The 19686-nt window shown below is 35.7% G+C and overlaps 1 protein-coding gene across 5 annotated transcripts in view; it reads left to right on the forward strand.

Annotated features, from left to right (window-relative positions):
* The window catches only part of CASK (calcium/calmodulin dependent serine protein kinase), a 226309-nt gene that overhangs the window by 162095 nt on the left and 44528 nt on the right, over nt 1-19686 (forward strand). For all 5 annotated transcript variants that reach the window (XM_082009616.1, XM_082009618.1, XM_082009619.1 and 2 more), the window contains exons 12-13: nt 17409-17486; nt 18808-18888. In XM_082009616.1, the coding sequence (XP_081865742.1) occupies nt 17409-17486; nt 18808-18888 (159 nt within the window). The remainder of the gene's footprint in view (nt 1-17408; nt 17487-18807; nt 18889-19686) is intronic.

Genomic DNA, 19686 nt, shown 5'->3' on the forward strand with positions numbered 1-19686 from the left:
ATGGTTTAGGGAACATGGTGGCACTGGATTAATGGTTGGACTTGATGATCTTAAAGGTCCTTTCCAACCTAGTGATTCTGTGATTTAAATGTGTATTATTCTGTGGTTCATGAGAGCTATTACTCCATAAGACAACAGTGAGTGTTCCACAAGAAAGTATGCAAAAATTACAGAGCTGGAAGGTACAGGTTAGTGCCTCATGGTAAGCATAATCAGAATCTGGTTCCCATTTCTTCATTGTCTATATGTAATCATAGTTCACTGTCTGGCTACACGTACAGATCAACTGTGATACCAGATGGTTCATAGATTTATTATTTTCTTTTCTTCCAGAAAACTAAAGCGCTCTATTTTGCAAAAATAATTTTGAAAAGTAAGTAGTCTGGTGGTTGAGAGAAAAATGCTTGCACGCTACTTCTCTTCCTGTGCCTTGAGGATTTCCTGTTTTCAGAGTTTCTTGTTATCTTGTCACATGCAGAAATCCTGTTTATATTTCCCACTAGATTTTTAACCAAGAAGGCCTAACAAGCAAATACATTATACTTTCTGCAAAACTGTGTGAATTTGGGAAAATATACATATAGTTTTGAGGTAGAAGTATTTACTGAGCTACAACTCTCTGTAAAAACAGGGACCTTCAGCGTCACTGCAGGCTTACACTCCATCCCTCATTATAAGTGCCAAGACCCTCATTGAAGAACAAATTCAAAAGCATATCATGCTGTCATTGATTCCTATGTCTACACAGTATTGGGGTCTAAAATAAAGGTCAAAAAGAAGCAGAAAAAACTTTCCCTGATTTTTTTCTGGGATATACGGATACCTCATGTTGAAGACAGAGGACTTGCTTTCAGGCAAGACAAACTTTTTCTAAAACAATCTACACATTCCACTGAGAAAAGACTCATGAATCCTCAGAGACATAGGGTATGACCGCATTAGCAAGTACTACAACATAACAGTAGTAGATCTGCAGAGAAGAGCAGCTGACACAGGGACCCAGTGCCAGCAATTCTGTGTATTTTGGGGGCTTTTACTTTATAGCTTTATACTTTTTATAGCTATACTGCAGTCCTATGGACTGAATAGTCATAGTCACTGGTAGGTGAACAGCATCTTCTGTTTTAGTGTCATTTGAGAGTAAATATGCTCTGGTAACACTGTACAATGAAAACCAAAGAATGGTTGGTGGGCGTAATCAGAAGATTCATTTCAAAAATGCACTCCTGAATCAAACCAAAATGCTCATGTGACCATATGGCCTGTATCAGGAATAGTGTGGCCAGCAGGAGTAGGGAAGTGATCGTGCTCCTGTACTCGGCACTGGTGAGGCCGCACCTCGAATCCTGTGTTCAGTTTTGGGCCCCTCACTACAAGAAGGATGTTGAGGTGCTGGAGCGTGTCCAGAGAAGGGCAACGAAGCTGGTGAGGGGTCTGGAGCACAAGTCTTATGAGGAGCGGCTGAGGGAACTGGGGTTGTTTAGTCTGGAGAAGAGGAGGCTGAGAGGAGACCTTATAGCTCTCTACAACTACCTGAAAGGGGGTTGTGGTGACGAGGGTGTTGGTCTCTTCTCCCAAGTAACTAGTGATAGGACAAGAGGAAATGGCCTCAAGTTGCGCCAGGGGAGGTTTAGGTTGGATGTTAGGAAAAATTTCTTCACTGAGAGAGTGGTCAGGCATTGGAACAGGCTGCTCAGGGAGATGGTGGAGTCGCCATCTCTGGAAATGTTCAAAAAACGTGTGGATGTGGTGCTTCAGGACATGGTTTAGGGGACATGGTGGTGCTGGATTAATGGTTGGACTTGATCATCTTAAAGGTCCTTTAAGTGATTCTGTGATATAGGTGATGACAATTTTATTACTATGTCTTAAATTTAACAACTTGGATACCTCAGTGAATATCACAAATCTAACAAGATGTCTATGCTTTTTACCCAGTGAAAGGCACACAGGAATAGGAGTCACTCCAGCTATCTGATCTGCAGGTAGATGATTATGGTTGTAGAAACTTTAAAGAGTTTCTGAAAAATTGTTGAATGCTTTAGTTCCTATATGCAGCTTTGCAGGGGTATGACATGAATGTAAATGGTGCCATAGTTCCTTTGGTGTCCAAACTCTTTAAAATGTAGTAGATGATTTGTACACTTACAATTTGTTTAGAGGTTGGTGCACAGTGGACCGCCTGGATTCTGTGCATCCTTCAACTTTAAAGGATTCAAATCCAAACATACTTCCTTCCAGAAGAGGACCTAACTGAAGGGCTCTGAACTGGCCTGTATGAGAACATAAGCCTTCTGGTAAAGCTTCCCCACAACGTAGCTGCCTGTATGACTCGAGGAACCAGAGATAGTTAGCTGTTAAGTGATGAGGGCATTGCTCTGGCACAAGATTCTACAGTTCTAATCTTTGTTCTTGATAAAGGTTTATGCATTTTACATTAAATGGTCATTGGATAAAATTATATGAAGCATGCAAGAAGAAGGGATTAGGAGCTCATGACTTTCCTGAATTGCATCTCCAACTCATCTTGCAATTTGCATTAAAATATGAATCTTTTTTTTCCCAGTGGAAGTTCCTCAAGCTTGTGTTCCAGATGCTTAAATTGCTGCAGTATAGAAAGGTGGTCAGATAATATGAATGAGAAATAAAAATTTGGACAGAAAGAGAACATGAGTGTAATAATAAGAACCAAAACACTTGTGTCACTCATGTGAGAAGGTTTTAGTTATTTATTAACCATTATATTGTCATATAACTCTTGGCCTTAGTTTAAGTATTTTGCTGTATGACAGGTCTACCAGACATTAACTTACACCTGCAATGCTTTTGTTTTTTTCTGTTCTTTACAGTACCAGTCTGGTTCATAGTACTTCACTAATGATCTAATATTTCTGTAATGGTCTGCTGTAGCCTTTTAAACACGAAAAAACTGCAATGAATTCATACCATTTTGTTATTCTTTATTTATTACTTTATTATTTTATTATTTATTTAAAAGTCATGGTCATTCTCTTAGACAGAAAGGGATACATTTAAATGTACAATACAGTAACATATTTATGAGAACAAAACACTATCAAAAAGCATTTTTGTTTTATTACGCTATGTGGAAGGGGGTGATAGAATCTTCCCAAAGATACTTTGATTAGAATAATACAAAATGAAATTCGAAAAGATTGCAATGTCATGAAATACATATTTGAAAGACTGAAGCAAGTGACAGACAGTATTATTTGAAAGGGTAGCTCTTTCATTTCATTAACTTGCATGTGGGAGATTGATTTCTGTTTGTGCGGTGATACTATTTCAGTTTCTCTCAGAACTCTGAAAAAATCATCAGTTGTACTTGGATGACGTTCTGTCAGGGAAGCTGTTTATTCCTGTCAGAATATTTGAGGTTAACAAGGCCACCATAACAAGTCACCTGTAAAGCATTATATTCCACTAAGTAAGAATTTTATAATCTGTTGTGAAGTTGTGGCCGTCACTTTGTATTAAAACTACTGTTCCTCTTCCTTGGCCTTTTTCCACAGTTAAATTTGTTCTCATGTTCCTACTCTTTCTCAAGAGTTATCCTTATTTTTAGACTAGGCACATGATGATAGTTCACTCCTGCAGCTGAAATACCTTCTTTTGCTTCTGAACCAAAACTTTTTCTGAAAGCAAAAAAAAATCTTGGCATTAAGAGTGCAAGTTACCCACATGTTGGTTTTTTCAGGTAATATAGATCACAAAATGGAAGTATTCTTTCTCAGTAATTCATTAACTTAGGTGTTATGAGGACAGGCACCTCTGAAGACCATAGAAAGCAGGGTTCCTGTCATCCCATTGATTGTTTTTAATCGATTCATTTATGTATGTCTGTTTTGATAGCTATCTTAAGACCCTCTTTCACTTTACTTGAGTGCCAAAGCTGTTCAAAACAAGGGGGAGAAATGTCCCAACTACGTGCGAAGTGATTTATAATCACTTGGGGCCAAATCCTGCAATACACCAGCATATCCAGATGTGGTCTTCTTGTATAGTTTCATTGTGTGATTTTTTTTTTCATCATTTTACAGAATCTCTCTATTGCGTTGGGTGTTTTTTTCCTGCACAAAAGTTACACAATTCATTATTAAAAATTTAATTTTGTTTACTGGGAAGACTAAAGAAAAGAGCCTTCTAGAAACAACCATTTAGAAATACTCACTACCTAAAAAAATTCATTGTTTTATAATTGATCTTGTAAAGTAAAATAGTAACTTTGGGTTGGACAGATTTCTTTTTTTTTTTTCTTGCTTCTGTTAGAAATGTAATGATCAAAATTTTGTTGAACACTATAGGACATTCCTGTGTGAGACTTAGAACTGTCTGGGTTTATGCTTATATAAAGCTTTATAAATTGTTTCTGGTATCCAACTTAGATACTAACGGGTGTAATAAAGTTAAGTAAAGGATATAGATAACTTTATGGAAAAACAGAGCTAAATTTAAGTAGTGAAGCAGCTTTATTACCACTGACAGATTTTTAGAAGCCTTTTCAAATGCTTTAATTAAGATTTTTTTATCAACTTTCAAGAAAGACATCCTGGGAGGCATTGCTGTCTTGTGTCAGCAGTACTGATAAAGAAGTTGTAACCTCTTCACATTTATTTCCTAATTTTGGAGGCTATGGCCTTTGGCTGTTTTCTGTATCATGACAAAAGATTTTAGTTTAATGATTATTTGTTTGGAAAAGTATACTGGGTTTCAAGGCTGTGCCTAATGGGGAAGATCTTTACATAGTGTGTTTCATCTCTATCTGTGCATCAAAGGAAGCAAGGTTTGCTAAAAAGTAAAACGAGAAGCTGCTATTTTATGCAGCTGCCTACACTGAAGGAGACAAGAGAAATCTTTCTTCTGTTGAGTCAAGTAGTTTGGTCACCTCTCCAGGGACGATTTCTGTGGGTGATTCTGAATGCAGATGTCGTTTGATTTACAAGTGAGATTTTCACTCAGCAGGAGAACAATATCAGCTTTTGTGTGACTGGGGCCTCTCTATGCTACTGGCTTTGTCTGTGTCTGTCCTGAGTCAGATAGTTCTCTAGGCTGATATCTTTTGGCTGTTGATTTAAGGAGTTCCTTATATTATTTTCATGATGGAATCGATAAGGTAAGTGTTGTTATTTATGCAAGTATATCTGTGACAGAAGCATTACGAACTTTGAAGAAAGTTTACCTTTTGCTGGTGTAATGCATTACACATGTATGGTTTTAACTAAATGAGATTAAATAAATTTTGGAGTAGCTGTATGTATCATATCCGTATGTGTAGCCACTTCTTCCCTTTAGAGCTTAATTTATATTCATAGTGCATATATTTAAGGCATACTGATTTTTCAAGAGAATCTCGCTTTTATGTCTGTTGTCCTTTGCTGCTAATGGTAAAGTTTCAAAGGAACATGCATCCATGCACTCTTCAGACTTCCCTTAGTATTTCTTTTGAACTCGGTCATCCAAACAGATTTGATCGTGAAGTCCAGACTTTTAAGGAAACATATTTTCTCTTTTGCTAGAAAGAATGTTGTTGGGACCTCAGTTTAGCCTCTTACATGGTTGGCTGAGGCTTTCTACTGAATTTGTTTTGATTTGTTCTGTTTACCCTCTCAATGTTGGATGTTGGCACGGTAAATTTGGACGTCCTTTGTAAAAGCATCAGTTATTCAGCAGTGTCCAGCCATGGCTGATACTGTCGTTCTCTATTTGAAAATGTTCAAAACTCTTCATACGTTTATCCCTGATTTGCTTTTCGTCTGAGCAGAGTGTATTAATTTAACAATTCTACTGTTTAACAATTCCATTATATCCCTGGGAAAAAAAACAAAGCAAGATACATTTTGATTTCTATTTTCAGGATGCTTTCATTTCCTTCCTCCTTTCTTTTCTTTTAATTAATGGAGTGGTGGAATATCTATTATATGATACAGAAAAGAAAATAAAACCAGCAGCTGTGTATAAAAAGCTTAAATATTTTCATGAATCATCTAATTTTCCTATGTTTTGATTTTAATAAGAATGGCTTTCTATGTGAATCACATAGCGTGGTTCAAGTTTTTTGGATCAATGTTGGTCCTTACCCTCTTGAATACTGATTATGTTAAAACTAATAAGTGGAACGTGTTTTAATGAAACGTGAATGTGTTTCTTTTGCAAAAACAGATCAGAAGGTGCATGTGTGCTAGATGTCTTGTTAAACTCCCTCAGAATGTTATGCTTATGTGAAGTAATCCTTTCTAATTTTTAAAACACCTTGTTTTCCTATTTTTAATTATCCTTTAATTGACATGTTTGTAAGACAAAAGCAATGGAAAATATTTGTTAAAAAAAAGAAGAAACTATGCTGGCAGGAAGGCACCTTGCTATTTGGGGAACCAAATCTGGCTTTTATCCCAGTCCAGCAGAGGCAGCATGCCCAGCCCCAGGGAGTGAGAGGGACTGTCTCTCACACTGCAATGGAAACTCCTTTCCCAAGAAGTGTAGAAGAACATTGACCAAGCCTTAGGGAGAACTGTTTGAAGAATTCCTTCAGTAGGTGGGCTGGATCATCATGACCAGTGCAGTATGCTTTTTCTCTAAAAGGTAACTTCTCTGGAAGGCCGTATCTGAAAGAACACTAAAAGCAGAGGCTATTCTAGAATTTCTTCTGCATTATTTCATAGTCATTCTATAAAATACCTTCCATTTTCAACTTCCTTCATATCTTTGCATTTCCTTTTCTGTATTCCTGGGATATGTAGCATCATTTCATTGTTTTCTTGTTCTTCCTGTTTCTCTGTCTTACAAATTTATATAGAGAATTTGTCTTATATGGCACTGATATATGACTTAGTCTCTTAAACACAAGGCTAATACAAATAAGAGCGAACAGTAACTTTTATATTGATTAAGATTCATTTTTGAGAAATTTATGTATCCACTACTTTCCAACAATGCAAAATTCTGAGTTGGATTGCATGACACAGTGATAGTTCCTTTGTTGCACTTAACTTGTTTTCTTTCTAACTAATGTTCTGTCATTTCTGGGTATTTATAAGCATAGCAGTGATACGGTGAATCATCAAGTGAAATTCAGCTTAATAAAGTATGTACTTTAAATAAGAATTGTATTATTTATCCCCTTCCTTGGCCTAATGTTATCTTCCCTGTGTCAGTGGTGTGTCATTGTGAGTGTCTCTGCAAGTGTGTGTATATGGGTCTATATACATAGATATAGACCAACATATCTTAATCCAAAAGCATAAATCTATAGACTTCTTTTTAGTAAGTAAAATCAAAAATTCCCTTGATTACAGTGTATTTTTCTGTTGCTGGGCCCTGATCTGTCCAAGAACACTAGAATTGTATTCCTGGCACTTGTAGGATATCTAATTAACTTCGCTAATAATGTTTTGAGGTAAAGAGGATCATTTTCATATTTGGCTTTCCACATCTTCTTCACCACTTTTTATCTTAAATGCAGTTCAAGTTAGTATCAGTTCTTTTTAACTGTAAGAGCTACCTTTTTTTTTGTTTTCCTTGTAAAACTTCAGATTCTTAGATTTATTATTTCTCCCAGAGCTTGGGACTTACTCTGAGAAATGGCAAAAATAAAGAAATGCTACATCGCCTGGGATATAGCCCACAAATCTTGAATAACACGTCCGCTTTGTTGGTGCTGGGAGCTTTCTTCAGAATGATACTTCAGTCTACACTTATTTTACATCACAATACCCAAAGGCAATATAGTAACAGCCCGGTAAGCTATGCTTCTGTCTTTAAAGTCAGTCAGGCTTCACTGCTTCCTACTTCCAGTTATTCAAGTAGTTTTCTGGTACCTGTTGACTGTTCTTTGTGTTAATGAGCTCATTGCAGTATATATTTATTCTCAGTATATCATTACAAAAAATTTACATGGATAGGGAGAAACAATATTTTAAAAATAATAACTTAGTTAATAAAAAATTAGTACCTCCTGGTGCAAGATATGATCAGTGTCACAAGGTAGGCAAGAAGCTGTGTTCTTTTGCCAACCCTCTGTAATCATTGCGGATTTAACTAGGTTTATATGGATTCTATATCCCCCTGGAATTAGGTTCATGGTCATTAGCATGCTTTTTTTCAAAATGGTGATATGAGCCTGAAGAGTTAGTTCAGCTGACAGAATTGGGAATTAAGCCTTTTCTTAAGCTTATTTTCATGAATAAAAATGAAAGCTCTTTTACCTCTGAAGTGTGAAGGCTTTGAATTTACAGAGTAAGTGCATATCACATGGTAGTTGCTGCTGAGAAGGAATACATTCTACTAAAATTTGTTCATAGCTTAGCCCATGTATGCTGAAAAAACTTAGCCCTTTGCAAAGAAATAGAACATACAAGTTCATTAGTGAACATCTTGACGCTTGACCATGTGGTCTGAACCAGTATAAGCATCTGCTTTTAACTATATAAATTTAAAAAATAAAATTAGAGCAAAGATTGATTTAGAACAAACTCTGAAAATATTTAACGTTCTGTGAAGACTGTAAAAATCAATGTGCCATGTAATATGCGTAAGCAGAAATATTTCCTTTTTCATTTTAAAAGCTAAAATTACTGCTTGTCCAAACTGGCAGTCTAAGAACTACAGTTAAAAAATGGTTATGCCCACATATGTAAGCACAGTGGATTTAGTGTATGGATCTGCACAGATTTGTATAGTCTTATTTTCAGATTGAACTTTGTGTGATTTCCCCACAGTTCATGAGTGCCTGCAGTTTTGCTACAGGATTGTAACCTATTGAGAAAATTTAAACTTGGGTATGTTTTCACTTTTTTAAGTTTTCATCAAAAGATAGGTACAACAGATATCCTGACATTAAGCTACATAACAAAATTAAAACCTTTTCAGTGCTCTATATGTTAACCTTCTAGTCCTCCTGGTGTTTCCAAGCATACAAAATATGTCAATGCAAGATTTAGATGGTAAAATATTGAGTGGTAACATACGTAATGCCACTTGGCATCTTTGGATTACTATGAAGGCAATGTATATAGCGTCCTTTGGCTGTGCACTTCTTAGGGGGTGGGGGGATGTGTTTTCCCTCTGAAAGGAAGCCTATGATCATTTCAGGCTTCCACCCTACTAAAACAGGTACCATACCTGTCACCTTCTGTCCTTTAATTTATATTCATCCTCAGTAGAATGAACCTTGATTGATTGTGCTTTACAAAGATGCTGTTCTGGCAACTCAGTAGGACCACATCTGACAGGCAGTGTTTGTTGTCATGAATAGCACACTGAAGGGTCAAAAAATTTTATTCTAGCAGTTCTTGAAGTAGATCAGTTAATATATTTCCTCCTCCTCCAGTAGTAAGGCATTAGCCGCTAAGAAACAGGTAGTATCCTCTGCGTGCATTCAGAAATGTGGTCATTAACAACCTGCTAACATTTGTTAAATATTTTCCAGTTGGCATTTAGCTTCATTGGTATGTCAGTTTTGCATGGTCAGAATTTCAGGTTTTGTGTATGCAATACGATGAAATTTGTCATTCTTGCTCTCTAAAAGACAATTGCCAATCATGTGCAGTGGGAATTGAACAAATAATGCAGAGAATGGTACCAAAAAAAGGAAGCAGGTTGGAATAAAAGTTGAAATTCCATAGGGTTGATTGAATTTACCTGGCACCATTTTTTCTTACCTTCATGCAAAAATCTGGTTTTATGTTCGTTTCTGACACAGGCAGCAGCAGTGTAACTCTGTTCTACAGGTAACACATGAATATGTAAGAATACAGATGACTTTAAAAAAGAAATTACAGTTGGCCTACATTTTGCAGACAAAAGTTCCTCTAAAAAGTAAAAGAAGAATATGTGTTTTTCAGTTCTATCATGTAAGTAATCAAAATTAAAGTCAAATTCAGGGGTCTTTTGGCTACTATAAGAATTTTTTTTACATAAAAGATGATTGATGTGTTGCATGAAAGTGAATATGTAGAAAGAAATTGAGTATTTCAAATTAGCATAACCGCTATCAGGATTACTGAAAGTCTGCTTGCCTGCAGTAACAAGCTGCAACGATGGTAGCTGTCAGTTTTGTAGCATGACAGAAGCAAACTCCTGTCTTTGCAGACAGAATTAATGTACTACTTCAGACTGTCTTGTTCTGTGAATACTGTGTCAGAGTATCCTTGTATTAGCTGACAAACTACTTCCTGAAACCTTCTATTGAAGTAGTTTTGATTGCTGTTTAATTGCCCAGCATGTCGCTGTGTAAGGAACTTGAATGCGAAGGTTGATCATACTCCTATGCTACAGTAAGTGTACCACACAGAAAAAACTTTGAAGCTGTGGAGGGCTGTAACCTGTAATGCTGTAGAGGTCACAAAGTAGAGTCTTAAATGTGCTTCGGACTTTCATACGGGACAGGATTGTAATGTGTGCTGTAGAATTATGCTGGGAAATTAAAGTTAGGTCACTGATGCTAAAATGGTAACAGTGAGCTTCAGGCACAGTCCTTAACAGCGAAAAACTGAGGGTTTAAAAGAACAGATTATCTTTAAACAAAGTTGAAGATAAAGCCCCTGCTGACTGTGACCTTGTTATTCAGTGTGTTTTCCAGTAGGATTTGTTACCGTCAGGGATGTGTTTCCTTGAGGGTATACAATCCCAAGGAAAGAGGCACCAATGGGAAGGTTATAACACTTCGCATGGAAAAGGAGATGTGAAACAGAACTGGCAGAAGAAAGAATGAAGTGGTCTATCAATTATCTAATTGGCTCTTTAATTTTAGTGCTTCTTCGATATTACTGCTTATGGGTATTATTTCATTCAGTAGGTCATGGATTTCTTTCAGACTTGCAGCACATGAAACCTCTGGGTTAAATGGAGCACCACGACAGGGAGCTGGGAGGTAACAGAGCCACAAGCCTATTTGTTAGTAAATGTGGCTGTGCAAGGGGCAGCACCTCCACCAGAGAATTTTTAGATAGTACAAAAACCTAGAAGTGATAAAAAACAGCCCTCTAGTATCATTCTGTTGCGTATGGTTGTATTGCTCAGAAAGCAAAAGTCAAATCTATATGGACATGTTTTAAAGATTATTTTTAGATGTTTCAATTCGGGGATTTAATAATTGAGGTTGGCAACCCAGTATCTGTCTGAGTTATAACTGAATCCTCACAAAATGTATATTTGTGTTGAAAGATCATGGGTTTTATACTCTAGCAGCTCAGTAGCTCTTGTTTTAACAAAAGTTTCTCATTTGCATCACAGAAACTTACAGATTTTGGGTAGATAAAATACTTACTGATTTCACCGTGTGATCTAACTTTGATTACATTCAAGATTAGACCAGGCAGCGAGGCTAAATTTCTGCTAGTTTTCATGTATCTAAATTTTTCAGTGTGACATTGAATGGGGGTTGTGTCTGGACAGTATTCTCACTCCTCTTACAGGAAATGGTTAAAATGGAATTTCTGCACATCTGAAAAACTAGTCAGAAGGGAAGAGTTTGTTGTTTTGTCTCGCCTGTCTGATTGTGGATTAGGCGTTGGGCTGTCTGCTTTTAAGTATCAGAAGAAACGAGTTCCCTTCATACAGGCAGAAGACAAAAAGTCTCTACTCCAATGAAGAAAGCTGGGCAACTGATAGCGACACTACTTGACATGTTGTGGGTATTCTTTTCATAGCATTTGTGTTCTAGCATGCAAAATTTAAAGTAAAACTTGGCTTTTTAAGAAGCAGTACTATTCTTTTAATTAGCTATGATGTCAATTTATGTTTGCTATATTAAGTTTTGTTAATATGTCAGTTGTGATTGTTGAGCTTTTCTAGATCAAGCTCTGAATTTTTATTTTCTGTGTAGCAAATGCAGAAGAACTGGTGCTGAGGAGTGAGACTGAGATGCAAAGTATTCAAAAGTCTGGAAATTCCAAAGGTTACAATTGCTGTGGCATTTTACAACTTTTTTTTTTTTATTACTAGAATTTTTTAATTGTTATGTTTATGCTTATTGCTGAGTGAAATTTTTGGAGGTTGGACTACTGGGGGGAGGCATCAGAGATATTTGCTATGACTTCAAAATAGAACGTCGCAGCAAAAAGAAAGCCATCATAAGGGCACATACAGATTTTGCCCTGCTGAAAGCCTGTTGGTATCACATAGAAAAGCATTCTGTTGAGGACAGTGAAGAATGAACCAGTTAATTCTGTTCCACAAGAAGCCACCTTTGGAATGGTCCCTGAAGGACTTAGGGTTACGGGGCTGCTGAAAGACAGCAGCATTGTAAACAGGCTGGGTTTCTGTGATTAAAATTGTGGAGCTAACTGCACATAGTAATGTGTTCTGTACCACAGGAGTATATAAAGCCTGGCTGTAATTATCATTAATGTTTACTTTAATCTATGATGTGTGCAAACAGGTTTCATTCAGAGTTTTCTTACACATTTTGTAAAATGTTTGTGTAAAGGTGTGTTGGATTCTGGTGTCCAAGGGAACAAATGTTCTTGTTAATGTGTATACATGAAACCTCTAAATTCACATGCTTTCAGAGACAAATTATGGGACTGTAAATTCCTTCTTCTAAATTGCTTCTGCTGTTTCTATTGTTTAAGTGCAAAAATATTTGAAAAATATTACAAAATAGTCTTTTTTCATAGATTGCAAAGAAGGTAGGACTGCTTCACTGGTTCTGGTGCATTAATGCATCGTATAAGCTTTGCTCCTCTAACCGGCTTCTGCTGTGTTCTGGTGGAAAGCTTCTAATCTTCTGTAACCCGTAAAGACTAATTATTCTTAGAGTTAATGTGTTTTTTGAAACAGGCTTAATAACATAATGCTAAAAAATTCTGTCCAGACAGAACACAGTTACTAAAATTGGAAATGAGGGATACAAAATAATATCCTGGATTCATCCTTCTGTTTATGTGAGTACATACCAAACAAGAGACACTTTAGAACCAGACATTTTTTTTAATGTCCAAAAAAATTCAGGGAAAGCATTCTTGAAACAGTATATTCAAAACATTAAAAAAAAAGCAAGTACTAATACTTCCTTTGTTTCTGGGTTTACTTATTATTACTTGATGTATTTTTAAAGATACATATCTTGGTTGTATGTTCTTATGTTTGCTTTGACTACATAACCAGCTAATGTAGAAATCATACTTCTGATACAATCTTGTACATAATATTATTTTAATTTCTCCTAAGGGTGCATTAGAAATACATAATGACATACGAACCTGAACAAGATAATTGGTTCATGGGGTATTGCTGTGTATGTATTTATAGATTTGAAAGCAGTCTTGTCATTTTACTGTCTTTAGTGTGTAATAATTGCATTTGTCTTGTGTATTGTAATTTGTGCCACTACTCTCCAAAATAATATAGTGTTATAATGCATTATACCAGAGAGAAATGGCGTGGCCTGAACAAAAGGTTGTTTCCAGATGAGATGAGAAAATAGGCACTGAGACAGTTTGATAACAATACTGATTGTCTCCCGTAGGAAATTTTTCTGTTGCTAACATGAAATGTCAGTAATAAGTACAGCTGTTTTGTTGTTAAAAAGGGATTAAAAACAGTTTTAGGTCAAGACAGCATCCACCATCATTTCAAGAACCACAATTAAAACCTAAGAATTTGTGGCCCATCTATAAAAAGACAAAGAAACTTTGACATGATGAAAGCCACGGTCAGCTCCTGTTTTAAAAGTAATTCAGAGCACAGAGATAGCAACAACTAGCTGAACATATGCAGTATGTTTAAAAAAAATATTGTATAGGAATTGACAAACTACATTTTTCCTTATGCCATTTGGATTTTCTCATGTGGAAATCTTCTTTGACTTCACATACAAAAATAAATCTTTCACTACTGCTATTGGCTTCCTTTTGGATAATTCATAAAACACCAGTTTTCTTCATATAGATATCATTTTCCAGCAAATTACAAAATAAATTATTTACACTGAAATCTTAAAGTTTAATCTGTTGTTTATGGAATACGTGGCTAGGAAAAGCAATTTTAATTATGTAGCCTAGTCCCCTTGTAAGCTAAAAAGTCCATGAACTAACTTGAATTAGGGTATACCATTTCAAAAATGTCTGTTTCTGATTTTCAAAAACTCCCAGGAGAGTAAATTAATTACATTCTTTATTACCTTCAATGTTGATATTTGTGCTTTAATTCTACTCTGCATTTGTCCTGACCACTTCCTTTTACTCTGATCATGTGATAGTTTTGTCATTTAAACTGAATTCCCTTATATTATCAAACTTCTGTCTTCTTTAAGCATTTTATAATATACTAGGGGAAGAGATGATTAATCTTTTTGGAAAGCTTTTTCTGAGCCCTCTCTGCCTCTTGACATCCTTGCTGTATTTTGAATGTAGCACTGAACAGTGATCTACTGGGGGCATGTGACAAATATATAACAATCTTATTTCTTAACTGATATTCTCATTATGATATGGCATTTGGCTGTAGTCTTCCATGGGAGAAACTGATATGTAGCTGACTTTATGCTTTCTGGCTGACTGAGATTCCCCTTTCCCCCTGCCAAGATGGTTTCTCCTCTTTTAAGTATTACTTGTGTTCTTTGTTTGTAGATGTACGATCTTTTATTTGGGCAAAAAATATGTTTTTCTTTTTCCTTGCATGCAGAGGTTAAAGTGATGGTAATTGAGTTAAACAAATGAAAAAGTGTATTTTATTTTTTTTCTTAAATCGGTATACCTTCATGAAATGTCTCTGGTTTTAATTAGGAACTTACCATTTAAAAATGCATTTCAAGTTGGAGAGGTTCAAGTTTCTTTTCAGATTTATCATGGGTTTCGTGTGCTTCTTGCTTTTTAGAGTTAAGGTAGAAAATAATTTTAGAGAAAAACACATTATACTCATGGTAAAAGCGTAACGTGGTGTAGGCTGTTTGCATAGTGTTTCCATTAGACCCTGGAATGAGTGCCTTCCACTGTAATGAGCTTTGGAGGTAAAGCACACAAGAAGATTCTCTAGAAGAGGTCTGCTCGTGCTAGTGAAGCTACCAAAAATATATGCTTTCTCTAGTTGAGGCTGTGTTCTACTTCCAGAAACAATAAATGGATCCCATGGCTGGGTAATATATTGCTTTAAGCCTTAATGCAAATATGAAGGTTTGTCTTTTAAGTACTGTCAGGGTCCCTCCTAATGGTTTGTTACCTTGGAAGCAAATCTCAGTAAGTAGCACTCCTGGAAGATTAAATTTAAATGCCGTGCCTCAGCATGAAGGTGCTACGGAAAAATAAATGCACCCTTGTTTAGTCTGAACTTTGCCTTGATTTTTTCCTAAACATTCTTAGAGGCACTTTGCTTCCTACTTTCTTTTTTGTCTCCTTCCTAGTCTCAGAAGATAACTTGTCCTCTCCCATGATAGTGAGAAAAAATTGTTTCTGTAAGCTGCCAGTTGTTCTGGATTGCAATAACATAGCGACTTGAGTGAAATCAGCGACTTACCTTTTAAACAATTGCTAGAAATAACTAATTAAAATATTTTCATGCTAACTTTTCTGTAATTTCATTAATCTTAAAGAGGTTGTGTGTGTGTCTCTCTTCGAAAACTACGTTCAGTAATATTCATGTTGGGTATCATGCATTTTCAACAGCTCCTACTGCGCTTTACTCAGTACACAGTGCTTGATGCAGTTTCTTAACAGGTGTATAAATGTGAAAATAACATGGGGTTGGTGGAGTTTCGGTAGGTTTTGTATACTTATTTAAGAAAAGGTGAAAACGAATAATTATGTATGCAACTAAAGTATCTCCTGAACTATAAGCTAGCAGAAAGATTTTATTTTAAAAACTTCAACAGTTTTTAACTGCTTAAACTGCTGAGTACAGCAGCATTTTGGTTGTACAAGGTGAAGTTGTTGGATGTGGAAGAAACTGATTTAACTTGACTTTTCTACTTTTCTTTCCCCAAGACAGTGATATAACTGTCCTGCAGGCAATGTTTTTTTGGAAGTTACATTGTTTCCTCTTTTTGTATTTATTTGTGTACGGACTCGAAATGTTCAACATGTGCATTAGATTGGTGAGGAACACAAGGAAAATTATGATGATATTGGATTGCATTTATTGTCATTTCTGTGTCTTCTAAAACCTAATGGTATTTCATGTGAGAAAGAGAAGAGGGCACAAGATTCCCTTTGCAAACACCCGAGGCCGTCCTCAGCCAACCGATGGAGCTGTAAGCTTCTCGGAGGAAGCTGCTGAGAACTCCTTGCTGCGCAGCCTAAATGGGGGGTTCTTATCAACTCATCCTGTACCATGTTAGGATTTGCCGAAGGTGTTAGAGGCCCTTGTGTATTTTGAATGTTTGTTTACATACACTATTTTGAGTTTCAGTTGAATTTTGAGTATTTCCAAAGCTGAAAGATTCCACAATCTCCCTGGACAACTTGTTGAAGTGTTTCACTACCCTCAGTGAAATAAAAATCTCTCTAATAACCTAAAAATAGCTATTAGTATCTTTTTTCTATCTTACATTTCAAGTAAGTAGTCTAACATAAATAGGAATTAATTACATAATGACTATCTTTATGTTGTTTAAAATGTAAGCCAAAAGGTTTTTAGTTGAAAATAGTACATATTAGAGTGCTTTTTTTATTCTTAAGTATACATTTATTCCTTTAAAACATGCACAATCTTTTAGGTTTGTATGAAAGAGAGTCTGTAATATATATCTCTAAATTGAAGACAGTTCTGTCTCCTGTTGTTTTGCATAGTTGAGGGGGCTTTAAAAGTGGGGGTTTTTTAAATTAACCTGGAATGTTTACAATTTCCTATTTAAATACATTGGCATTCTTCTGTGCAATGGAAAATCCTAGTGAAATAAGGGTACTCTTTTTTTTTTTTGTGAGCCCTCTTTCTTGGAAAGATTTGTTTTTTCTCTTCTCCAAAAACTTAGGCTTTTATAGATTTATATCTTCAAGAGCATTTTCCCATATTCTGAGGTTTATTTAAATTACTGTTTGGAATGTTTGATGACTAATTTATTGAAAAAAGTGGGATATGCAGATCAATTTGATTTTATAGCAGACTGTATCATTTACAGCATTTATTCAAGATTCATAGGATTGCTTCTAGCAGAAGAATATAGTTTCTGTAAATCTGTGGAAAAAGCATGGGGAGCTTTGCAGAATCCCTTAACCTCTTGAACTTTCCCATGTCATCCTATGAACTCTGAATCTATGGTACTGTTCAAATCAGGAAATGTTTAAAAATGAAAAGCCAAAATCCTAAGCTGCTAGATTTTGTATACAAAACATCTGTGGGACTTGCAGTTTAACAACCATCTTAATCATGGTAACATAAGCAGGATATTGTTAGCTCATCATTACTTTATATAAAGTAGCATATGATTTCAATAGTTTGTTTTCTTGTTATTTCAGCTTTATGACAAAATAAACACAAAATCTTCACCGCAAATCAGGAATCCTCCAAGTGATGCTGTACAGAGAGCCAAAGAGGTAATGGCTTTAAAATATATGTTTTACCTTGAAAGTTTGGTTGTATTTGAAGTAAAACTTTTTTTTCTTCATTAAGATACTGCTATGTATTCTGGATCATAATCTGATTTCTGGAATTCTACCGTTGCTTACTTAAATTACATAACATGTTGCATAAACTTGCAGAATTCCATTATGTTTGTAAAAGATTACTCAGTTTCATCATTTAACCTTTGCTGCAACAATAGCAGTCTTAAAAGGAATACTCCTGCTGGGTAAAGGCAATATCTTTTATGTTCAGTTTGTATACTACTTATTCACAAAAAAAGATCTGTTTGTAGGTATCAGCTTTTTGAATTGAAAGAACAAGTTTATCATAAATAGCTCTAAGAAGAGCAGACCTAGAAATGCAATGAAGTGACCCATTAAGATGGAAGATAGACACAGATGTTCTTAATTCTTATACCTGACAAATAGTATTTTGTTTGTTTATTTACTGCCAGTAGTATAAAAAACAAAAAAGTTGTATTTTATATTATCTATAAAAATAAGTACAGTTGTTGGGGGTAGTGTCATAGGAAAACATTGTTTATAGCACTTTTAAAATAGAATGAACAGGAAGACTAAAACACTGTAAAAACTGCAGTGACGCTGATAGATACCCCGAAAACCTATTCTGCAAAATTTCCTGGCAGTTAATCCTAGGAGATGTTTCCAGAAGCAAAACACCCTGCTTTCATTGTCCAAGTAGTTGCGTGGGGAAAATAAAGGGGAAAGTATCAGTTTGCAGGCAAATGCCTCCTGCCTCCTCCTTCCCCCAGTGATAAGCTGAAGTATGGCTCAGATTTTATAAAATCTGGAGCTTGGAGGTGGGGTAGCAGATGAGACACCTACACGTGATGTCTTTAACAATTTAATTTGTGGAGAGGAGGTTTTATGAGTATTTTTAATTCTGCTTTTAAACTGATTGTTTGAGTAAGTTGAGGCCAAGTGTGAAAGTAGCAATTGGTGGTGATGAGTGTCACCTGTAAGTTAGCGCTTCATTTCTGTCTCTGTATATTTAGCTGTTGGAGGAATACTGTCAATTGAAAAAAGAGCAACTGTTTCCTTCAAATTTCTGCTTTACTCTCTCTCAGAAAGAAAATTGAAATGAGGTATTTTATTCTCTTGGAATGGGGCAGGGGGGAGCAGCACATTCTCTGAAGCCCTTTCCTGTCAAAAACATTCTTTTGTATAATCATTTGGAGATACTCTGACTGAACAGTGAGGGTTTTCATTTTTTTGATTAACAGCTTGCTTTAAAAGAAAGTTACTATGGGCATTTCTCCTACTTGTTTTGCAGGTATTGGAAGAAATTTCATGTTACCCAGAGAACAATGATGCAAAGGAACTAAAGCGTATTTTAACACAACCTCATTTCATGGTAAACAAATGCTACTCTCGGGGTGGGAGTGTTGTTGTTTGTTTTTTTAATTTCCTTTATATTAGAAAACTTAAGTTCATTAAGTTCTCCCTAAAATCTGCAGGTGATGAAACTGCATACAATACAATATACCTATTAATAAGTATATCTAATCTGCTAGTCTGGCAAAGTAGTTTCTATTACTACTACTGTTGGTTCCCACTACTGTGCTGAAAACTGTCAGCAGTTTGGAGTAATCTGATTAGGGAGTAGTTTCACTGTCTTTCTTGGGGGGAGCTGTGTTGCACATAGAAAGAAGAATGAATCCTTTTGGAAGTTCATAGGTAGAGCTGGGGTCCTCCTTTTTCTTTTTCCCAAGGTCATCTTAGGATAAAGGTGTGTGAAGTCATCGCAAAATAAGTGTTTATTTAACATTATTATTATTGATTTATTTTGCAATAAATCAATAGCTTGTACAATCTAGTGAATTTGTGTCACATATCAACTCCTACTGTGTCTGTTTCACAAACTTGATTTGTGGGCAGTAATTGTCCTGAAGTCTGTAACAAATCTGGTTCAACATTTAACAGGAATACGTGCTTGAAATAGAACATAAAACAAGGTGGAATAGTACTCAGCCATATCATAAGAATGATTTAAAAAAAAAACACAAGGGAAAAAAACAAGAACAATACCCTCTGATACTCAACTTCTTTATTTGGAATCTGACAGGTTCATTTGATTTACCTTTTTTTGCATAATTACTACACAGTATTGCAAAAACATTAGGCACTGTGGAGGAAGAGCATTTTTTAAGTA

Source organism: Phaethon aethereus, assembly GCF_964289735.1.
Source record: "Phaethon aethereus genome assembly, chromosome: 1".
NCBI lineage: Eukaryota > Metazoa > Chordata > Aves > Phaethontiformes > Phaethontidae > Phaethon > Phaethon aethereus.